The sequence below is a fragment of the Papaver somniferum genome, unplaced genomic scaffold (assembly GCF_003573695.1).
Source record: "Papaver somniferum cultivar HN1 unplaced genomic scaffold, ASM357369v1 unplaced-scaffold_125, whole genome shotgun sequence".
Lineage (NCBI taxonomy): Eukaryota > Viridiplantae > Streptophyta > Magnoliopsida > Ranunculales > Papaveraceae > Papaver > Papaver somniferum.
This window is the reverse complement of record NW_020621603.1, coordinates 16,736,673-16,747,107: the sequence shown is the minus strand read 5'-3', so window position 1 is coordinate 16,747,107 and position 10,435 is coordinate 16,736,673. Positions and strand designations below refer to the sequence as shown.

The 10,435-nt window shown below is 38.6% G+C and overlaps 1 protein-coding gene across 1 annotated transcript; it reads right to left on the bottom strand.

The window, feature by feature from the left end:
• Positions 1-555: 555 nt before the first annotated feature.
• Positions 556-4,737, bottom strand: LOC113331361 (F-box protein CPR1-like). Its single transcript, XM_026578073.1, has 5 exons — positions 4,064-4,737; positions 3,805-3,924; positions 1,850-1,931; positions 1,646-1,718; positions 556-689 (listed from the first exon to the last, which is right to left on the bottom strand). The coding sequence occupies exons 1-5, from the start codon at positions 4,735-4,737 to the stop codon at positions 556-558; spliced, it is 1,083 nt and encodes a 360-aa protein (XP_026433858.1).
• Positions 4,738-10,435: the final 5,698 nt, after the last annotated feature.

Below are 10,435 nucleotides of genomic sequence, written 5' to 3'. Positions count from 1 at the left end.
GGTTAAAAGTAGATAACAAAAAACCTTCGTACAATTACTAAAGTTCCATTGTAGGAAAATCTTACATCAACCATGCTGTTCTGATTCACAGAACATGAAGATCCCATTACTACCAAGTACAAACAGATAGATGAATGTCAAACAACATCCGTAGTGTGAGTATGACCAATTATTATCATATCTTGTTTGCTTAAATTCCCTGCGATCCTCTCTCGAAATGTTTTCAGAATCATGGGAATACTGAACCCTGAAGCTAACCTGTACAAGAGATACTTCAATTATCAGAGGCAACCTTTAAGAATAACAGAAAACCAAGCATTTGATAATACATAAGATGAAAGTGGCGTTCAACTTGTAAGTCGGCTGCTAGATGTTAAAGAGTGACACAGAGTGAAAGTATATTTGAAATGAATCGTAAAACATCTGAACAAAAAATTTTAACACACCAGAGATACAAGTGACTCATGAGATGAATGAAATATTTGTAGCCTTTAATGGATGATTCATCTCTGCATGATAAGTAGAAATCCCTGAAAGAATAGGATCGTTAGTGACTCATAAGGCCAAAGCTGCAGAATCTTCAGAGGCACTCATGCCACTCATGAGAATCTCTATCACTGAAGGCAAAACCAGGAGCCCATTTGATGAAGCATCAAGCCATTTTGAATATGCTCCGACTGTCAAGCGCACTGATGAGGGTGCTAAACGGAAATCAAATCAACTACAAGACGACAGGCGTCAGGATAAAAACAAGTAATATTTTTCAATTTAAACCTCTTTGAAGTAACTGAGGTCGAAGAGGGAATTTTTAAAGAAACACCATTACCCGTTAGAAAACATTATCACCAGTTAACAATATATTGTAAAAATACTTGTCTTTCAGTTATGAAATTGGACAAAGAGTCAAAGACCATGTAAATATAAATGATATGGAGAAAGTGGAAGCGCATAGTTTCCATACTACATGGCTCAACCTCCCATGATTAATCGTGTGATGAGAGAGGACAAATATTCTGTCCATTAGTAGATTTTGTTAATTTTTCTTTTTCATTTTCTTTATCCTTGCCGAAAATGAAGGAAGAGATTTGTCCCTCATTTTTATGTATGGGCTCAAACAAAGTTTAACAGGTAATGTTACCCATCTCCATTCCTGTTTTCCTTTCCTTTGATAAATAAATTGCCTCTCTATAGGTTTCCTTTGATCAATTAATCACATGCTTTATATTCATGACAATGTAATATACAGAGATGACAACACAACGGACTTAACAGTCACATAAACCTATCCAAAATGACATAAAGCCTAGTGAATTTTATGATATCTAAGATAGGTGAGGGCGAAGCCCAACCTTTGAGCACTCCGTAGGTAAAGACTTCCGTCGCATAAGGACTTTGGAATTATTATTAAGCAACAAATAGATAGTAGGTTAGGCTTCATTAGAGAAAGGTGCTTTGATTTTAAACTAGAAAAGAGACTGCTTCTAAACTAGGCATGTCTATCGTATCTCTAGTGCGAAAGGTTATGTTTGTTTAATATTTCAACCATGTAGGAAAATAGGTACTCAGACAGGCAAAAATTACAAGAGACTTCTGGAGTGATGTCCACACCTGAGGCAGTACTTCAGCTTCAACAACCGAAAGATACCTTGTATAGAGAAGCCACTGAAGTCTGAAGTGCGCCAATCCAAAGTTTCATCACTTCTAAAGCTGTGACTGGCCTGATAAAATCAAAAGTGAAAGGGTATTCAAACAGTAGGAAATTGAAAGTTTATATAGAATCTATTTCAGGACAGCATAACTTAACTTACAAATGCATAAATCTAATTCATTAAGGAAATAGACTCCTCACCTCAACAAGATTCATGAGAAGAATTTTTAGTGTCACTTCACCACCTAGGACTGATGCTGCATCTATCAAGACATCCGACAGGCTGGCAATATCAGAGACTTCATTAGCGTCTCAAAATTGGATGCTAAGTTTAATCAAAACACAGCGGGTGTAGTGTGCCCAGAATAAACAATGATGATATAGTCATGGGGACTTGTAGCAGGAATACAGCAAAAATAATTTTAATCTTACGAACGAGGAATCATATTCCAGGTAAGCAACTGAACCTCTTTAGCCTAGATCAATATATATTCTCCAACCCGTGCATAAGCTAAGTTTTAATCTTAGTCAGACTTGGTAGTGCAGTTAAAAGTAGATAAGAAAACAACCTTTGTACAATTGTTAAAGTTTCATTGTAGGAAAATTCTAACATCAAATATGCTGTTTTTCTGATTCATAGAACATGAGGATCCCATTACCACTAAGTAAGACAGATAGATGAATGGCAAACAACATTCATAGTGTGAGTATGACCAATTATTACCATATCTAGTTTGCTTAAATTCCCTGCGGACCTCTATTGAAATGTTTTCAGAGTTGTGGGGATACTGAACCCTGAAGCTAACCTGTAAAAGAGATACTTCCAACTCTCAGAGGTAACCTTTAAGAATAACAGAAAACCGAGCAATTTGATAATATAGATCATGAAAGTGGTGTTCAACTTGTAGGTCGGCGTGTGAAACAGAGTGAAATGCAGAAGATATTTGAAATGTTAAACATCTGAACATTCAAAAGAAAAAAAAATTGAAGCACAGTAGATACAAATATGGTCTGGAATCTCTGGATTGCACCAGATCACACGATCTAGACATATTGACACCTATAGTACGTGTTGTTCAAATCACATAGGGATGCATTCTACTGACCCTAAATAAACTGGGTGATCTAAATAGGAACTGTCCCATCAACTAAACCGCGGTAGTATGATTTTTGTGCCTCTCTATTATCTTGCTTTTCCTGTACAAGTGAAACAAATAACCATATTAAATACCTTCGAGGAATCCTTAAGCTGCTCCCTGAGATTCATGATTTGGGGCGAGAAAAATTGGATCAAGGGTATGTGAGCAACCACACCACCAGAGCTTCGAGCCGATGTGTAGTGAATGATTCAGAGATGACTGCAGTTACAAAAACAGCAAACAAAAAACTATAGGAATATGTTACCCACGCAGAAGCACATTATAAATGCTTTGTCAACATCCATATCAAACTATGTTAAACATTTGCTTACAGTATCAAGTGGATTGATAACTCGAAGAATATGTGATAATATGCTTACAGTCTCAAGTGGGTCGATAACTCGAACCATATGTGATAATATGCAGCAGAATTGACTTATATTCAGTTCAATTCAATTATTTTACCAGTGAAAAAGATAAACACTATCTCACACATTAGTCGTTTCAGAAAAAGAAGAGCGGCCATCACTGTACTCATTAATTGGAAAGAAGGGACTCTTCAAAAAGAGAAAGATTGACAAAATGCATATTCCCTAGACACATAAATAAACTGAATATTCAAAGATGATCTTCCTCTAACATAACTGACACGGGTAGTAGCGTTAAACAACATCTGCATCAAGCATGAGTACTTATATAATTCAGTTAAAATAAACTACATACAAAGATAAACTACAGCTTAATACCAATACATAAATCAAAAACATGAGTCTTCTCCTTTTTCTATTGTTTCTTACTCGGGCTAATACGTCAGTCAAACTCTCATATCCTCCCACCTCGTAAGTACCCTAGTTCAAAGAAACTAAGCTTTCAAAATAAGTCTCGGCGTTCCTGAATGGAACATTGTCGATTTTTAGTTCTCTAGCACTTCCATGTTTTGGGTCATACAAAACCAAAATATCGTCACTCGAGAGTAGAAACTCGTCGTTCTTAAAAGACCGCACAAGCCTAAAATACTTGTGTTCATTGATAATACTCTCATGGGCGATGACATGACGCTTAGTCCAAGATTCCCGAACTCCATAATCCAGCATCTCCCATACTTCAGAGTAATTCTTAACACCATTAACATCTGAGCTGACAAGTAAGCAAAGGCACCCTTGCAACACTCCGAGACACATATCCTTATTTAACTCCGGGATTTCTCTTGGTAGTTGCATTTCTTTGAAATTCTCATCACTGATATCATAAAAAGTTGTATTGACCAAGCGCTAACCAATGAAGGTTTCCATTAACAAGTACCCCAGACATATGCATAAAAAGAAGCCGATAAGGTATGGTTTTCTCAGTTTTCCATAAATTTGATGCTAAAGTATGGACTTGGACTAGAGTAGTATCCTTGCTTCCAGGAGCTTCTACACCTATTGCCAACTTGTAATCATCAGTCTTGTGATCATAACCAAAGCCATGTATGAAAACATTGCCTCTATTAAATCCAATTGGTGATTCAGGTAATTTTTTATATTCTCTTGTGGCTGGGTTCCAAAGACAGAACGATTCCCTAAATCCAATTGGTTGATAACAAAAACAAAGCAACCATATGCAAATTAAATCATTACTTGAACCCAGGAATCCAATACAACTACGTGAAGAACATTTTGTTAGGATACCAACACATTTGAGTGGGTGATCCATCATAATAACATTATCTTTAATTTCACACACAGATGATGGTGGCAATGAATCATAACCTATGGAGTAGAGGTGAATACTGTCATCTTTAAGCATGAGAATAGAGTTATTTTTCTGAATAGTAATATGGGATTTAACGAAACCAGAGGTTGAGATTAGGGTATACCAGTTCTTGCATACCCACTTACAAGCTAATAGAGATTTCACTGGTAATCGTAAAAGGATTTCATAGCGTATCTCTCGTGGAATGCTTGACATTACTGCTGTTCTTCTTCCACCACGGAATGTTGGGACGCCGACTCCAACTATAGTTATTTTAGGAATTAGTTTTCTCTTTCCTTATTTGCAAATGATTACGTTATCTATATATATCCTTAGTTTGTTTTAGGTTTGGCATTCAATTATCGAACTATTAAGCTTTATTTAGAAGTGGTCGATCTCCATTCAAAAGATCAACTGTTCTTGTGTGTTTGTTAATATTAGGATCAGCTAATCAGTACCGGGATCCTATCATCTGGTATCACCTAGGTTTAGATCCTCTTTATTCTTCAAAACACAGGTTGCTCACGCGATTGTTGCTGACGTTTCTTATCGAAAAGCTTCACTCACGTATTTATCCCACGCGATTGTTGCTGACGTTTTCTATCGAAAGGCTTCACTCACGTATTTATCCAAGTTCTTATTAGTTTTACAGGTGACGGGTGTAACCAACGCACACTTGAATGAGCGTCTTGACACTTTGAATACCTCTTTGCAAGACATGCTCGACGAGATACGAACTGAACGAACAGAGATGCGGACTGAACGAACAGAGTCTACTGAAAAGTTTGATACCTTCCGTGACGCGCAAACTACTCCGCAGACCACTCAAAACACCCTTCTTAAGAATTACAGACAATGAATCGCAACATTGCGGCTCTTCTTCGTTTGCAGCAAGGTGGCCACAATGAGCGAACTGACAATCAAAATCGTCGTATGCCAGGTGATGGTGGGGTTGGTCCATTACTCCGAGGAAGCCCTATAAATCTAAAGTTTCCTATATTTGATGGTAATGATCCAGACGGGTGGATTTTTAAAGCTGAGCAGTTCTTTTCTCTTCATGGGGTAACTGAGAATCAAAAGGTACCGGTGGCTGCTGCGCATCTTGATAAAGATGCCAATTCATGGTTTAGATGGATCAAAGAGTCTTTTGGGACTTTTGGGGAATTAACTTGGCAACAGTTCTCTCGTGCACTACGTTCTCGATTCGGTAATCGTAAGCACATGGATGCCTGTAGCGCCCTCTCCAAGTTGGAGCAAAAAGGTACTGTTCGTGAATTCATCACTGAATTTGAAAAATTATTGAATTTTGTGGTTGGCATGCCTGAGGAACACCAAATCAGTATATTTATTTCGGGTCTTCGTAAGGATATTGGTGCTAGTGTTCGTTTATTTCGACCGCGAAGTCTTTCAGAGACTTTTGAATATGCTTTATGCCAAGAAGATGTTATCAATTCATCACAGCATGTCAAGCCTTTGATACGTAACTTGCCATCGAAATCATTTACAGCTGTAAACCCATCTCTACCACAACGTAATGCCGTACCTTCTGGCATTAAACGGTTGACATGGGAAGAGAAAAAACAACGTCGTGCGGAAGGCCTTTGCTTTAACTGTGATGAGCCGTATACGCAAGGTCATCTATGTGCGAAGTCCAGGTTATTGTTCCTTGAAGGTGCTAACGATATGTCTATCACGGAGCTGCAACAGGATAACAGTGAAGACATTCTCGAAGATGTGTTGATTGAAAGTGAAAAAGATATTGCTTCGACACCTGAAATTTCGTTACATGCATTTATGGGCTCTCCGTTTCCGAAAATAATGCGCATCACAGGGTATATTAAAGGACATCCAGTGACGATACTTATTGATTCGGGATCTACTCATAATTTTCTCCATCCTAAGATAGCAAAACACTGTGGTTATAAGGTTACGTCTAGTAACACTGTTATGCAAGTTATGATAGGGGACGGTATATTTTTAAACACTACCGGTTCATGCTCTAATGTCACTATTAAGTTACAGGATTATGTATTCGACACCGACTTTTATCTATTAGCAGTCAGTGGTTGTGATGCTGTTCTTGGCGTTCAATGGCTACGTAGTTTGGGTACGTTTACTTGGGATTTCAATAAGCTAATTATGAAGTTTTCCAAACTTGATAGAGAATTCTCCCTAATTGGTGACAACTCTCCAACGGTTATGCTTTTGGATACTAATCCTATGCAGCGAGTTATATGTCGTGAGAAGCAAGGTATTTTCTTACAATTAACAAATGCTACAAATGAAACAGATTCAAGTAACTCAGTGACACCTCCTGCAATAAGAGAGCTAATATTGCAATTTTCTGATGTTTTTGAGTCTCCTACATCTTTGCCTCCCAAGCGTTCTCATGATCACCACATTCCAGTGGTTCCGGATTCTTCTCCGGTGAATGTGCGTCCTTATCGGTACCCATATTTCCAGAAAGAAGAGATTGAAAGGGTGGTTGCTGAACTCAAGGAGGCCGGTTTCATTCGTCTTAGCTCAAGTCCTTACTCTTCACCGGTTTTGTTAGTTCGTAAGAAAGATGGCTCATGGCGCATGTGCGTAGACTATCGTGCTCTAAATAACATCACTATTAAGGATCGATACCCAATTCCAGTGGTGGATGAGTTATTAGATGAATTGAAGGGAGCAATAATTTTTACAAAGCTTGATCTACGATGGGGTTATCACCAAATTCGACTTCATGAACCAGATATACCAAAAACCGCGTTTCGGACGCATGATGGTCATTATGAGTTTTTGGTAATGCCTTTCGGCCTTTCCAATGCTCCGGCAACTTTCCAAAGCTTGATGAACGACCTTTTTCGACCCCATTTACGTCGATTTGTCTTGGTATTTTTTGACGATATTTTGGTTTATAGCAAGTCAATTGAAGAGAATATTCACCATCTTTCGGTTGTTTTCGATATTTTACGAGCTGATCAACTCTTTGTGAAGGAATCGAAGTGTGCATTTGCGAAGTCTTCAGTAGGTTATCACGGGCATAAAATTTCAGCGGAGGGAGTATCGGTGGAAGACGATAAAATTACAAGTATTTTGAATTGGCCTATTCCATTGTCGGTAAAGGATCTCCGTGGATTTTTAGGATTGACAGGATATTACCGTAAGTTTGTCAAGGATTACGGGAAGATTAGTGCACCTTTAACTGCATTTCTTAAAAAGGATGCATTTAATTGGTCCAATGATGTTACGGTTGCTTTTAAAAAGCTACAGACAGCATTAACAACCACATCAGTTCTCCAATTGCCTGATTTCTCAAAGAAATTTGTCGTAGAGTGTGATGCTTCAGGAAACGGGTTGGGAGCTGTCCTTATGCAGGAAGGTAAGCCCATCGCTTATCATAGCAAGTCGCTTTCAGGAAAAAATTTGAATCTCTCTGTTTATGATAAGGAAATGCTAGCTATTGTTTCTGCTGTCCAGAAGTGGCGACCCTATTTACTGGGTCGGCATTTTAAAATATGTACGGATCACCGTAGTTTAAAGTATTTTCTGGAGCAACGCTTATCTTCGTTAGAACAACAGAAATGGGTAACTAAACTTCTCGGCTATGACTATGAGATAGTTTACAAGCGTGGCTCTGAAAACAATGCAGCTGATGCATTATCTCGAGTTGAAATCCCTCGTTTAATGGCTGTTACAACAACAATATTTGCTGGGGTTAATGAAATAATTCATGAATGCCATAATGATAATGAGTTGAGCTTACTTATTGATGGATTACGTCGGGATCCAAGCCATAAGGCACACTATTCTTATGTGGATAATATTCTGCGATACAAGGGACGTGTTGTGGTTGCCTCTACTTCACCTTGGTGTGCTAAACTCTTACATGAGTTTCATGGTACCCCATCTGCTGGACACTCTGGATTCTTACGAACGTATAAGAGGTTGAAGGCAAACTTTTATTGGAAAGGTATGAAGAAAATAATTAAGTCTTACATTGCGGAGTGCGACGTATGTCAGAGAAATAAATCGGAATCCATTTCTCCTCCAGGTCTCCTTCAGCCGTTGCCCATTCCTGATGATGTGTGGCTCGATATATCAATGGATTTTATTGACGGTTTGCCTACTTCCAGCCGTAAGAATTCAATAATGGTGGTAGTTGATCGTCTTTCTAAGTATGCTCATTTTTGCGCAATTTCACACCCTTATACTGCCGCTACCGTAGCAGATATCTTTGTTCGATATGTTGTTCGTCTTCATGGCATGCCTCGGACAATTGTAAGTGATCGTGATCCTATATTTTTAAGTAATTTTTGGGAAGCTTTCTTTTCGCTCCAAGGTACCAAACTGTGTCGGAGTTCCGCTTATCATCCGCAAACGGATGGCCAAACCGAGGTAACGAATCGCACTTTAGAGTGTTATCTCCGTTGTTTTGCTGGTGATAAACCACACAGTTGGAATAGTTGGTTGCCGTGGGCTGAATGGTGGTATAACACCACTTACCATTTAGCCATTAAGATGGCTCCATTTGAAGCGCTGTATAGTCGTCCTCCGCCAACTGTTGCGAGTTATTTTCCAGGCTCTACTGTTGTTCATGCTGTGGACACCTCCTTGCGCTCACGAGATCGAACCTTACAGATCCTTAAGATGCATCTCCAAGCTGCTCAAGCTCGAATGAAATCCTACGCCGATGCTCATAGGACAGAAATAAGCTTTGAGGTAAATGACTTGGTTTATCTTCGTCTACAACCCTACAGACTACAGCTGCAAATCAAGCGTATTCTAAGCTCTCTCCACGTTTCTATGGACCTTTTCGCGTTGAAGAGAAAATAGGACTTGTTGCTTATAAGCTGCGCATGCCTCTAACAAGCCGCATACATCCTGTTTTTCATGTGTCAGCCTTGAAGTTGAAATTAGGAACACATGACACAGTTGAATCCCACTTACCTACAACACTAGATCAGTTCGAATGGGAACCAGAGAAAATCTTGGATCGAGGAATGTTTAAGCAACGCAATGTTGCGGTAACTCGTTGGTTGATTAAATGGAAAAATCGTTCTGTAGAAGAGGCTACATGGGAAGATGCCGCAGATTTCATTAATCGTTTTCCTGCCTTTGCAGCTTGAGGACAAGCTTCATCTGAAGACGGGTGGGATGTTGGGACGCTGACTCCAACTATAGTTATTTTAGGAATTAGTTTTTTGTTTCCTTATTTGCAAATGATTACGTTCTCTATATATATCCTTAGTTTGTTTTAGGTTTGGCATTCAATTATCAAACTATTAAGCTTTATTTAGAAGTGGTCGATCTCCATTCAAAAGATCAAATGTTCTTGTGTGTTTGTTAATATTAGGATCAGCTAATCAGTACCGGGATCCTATCACGGAATTTTCATAAAAAATGTCTGTAAGCCATTCGTGTTTTTTGTTGTTGCCCCGATTAAGCTGATCATGACCTTCATTTACGGAAAATCTAGAGAACTCAGAAATCTCAATTCATAAAATGTTAAAAATCTGGAGAACTCGGACTCTCGATTTCCGATCAACGAGGAAGAAGAAGAAACCTAGGGTTTTGAAAGAACAGTTGTGCAGTGTGACTGATTTTTGGAGTAGAGATTTGAAGTGACTCAGTTCAATGAAAGGAAAGGAACAGTTATTTACTCCTTTATAATTCCAATTTCATTTGGAACTTACACTTTATTTACATCAGATTTACACTAAAAGGAAATTCCAACTTCATTTGGAACTTGCACTTCGTTTACATCATATTTACACTAAAAAGGCAAGGACCGCAAGGTAGTCATTTTGTCTCCCCCAGTTTTTTGTCTCCCTCACATGTATTATTGCGTAAACACTATCATGACATGCCACCGCCTCCTTAAGTTCAAGTCCTTCCCAAGTCATGCTTCGGCATGAAAATAATTCCA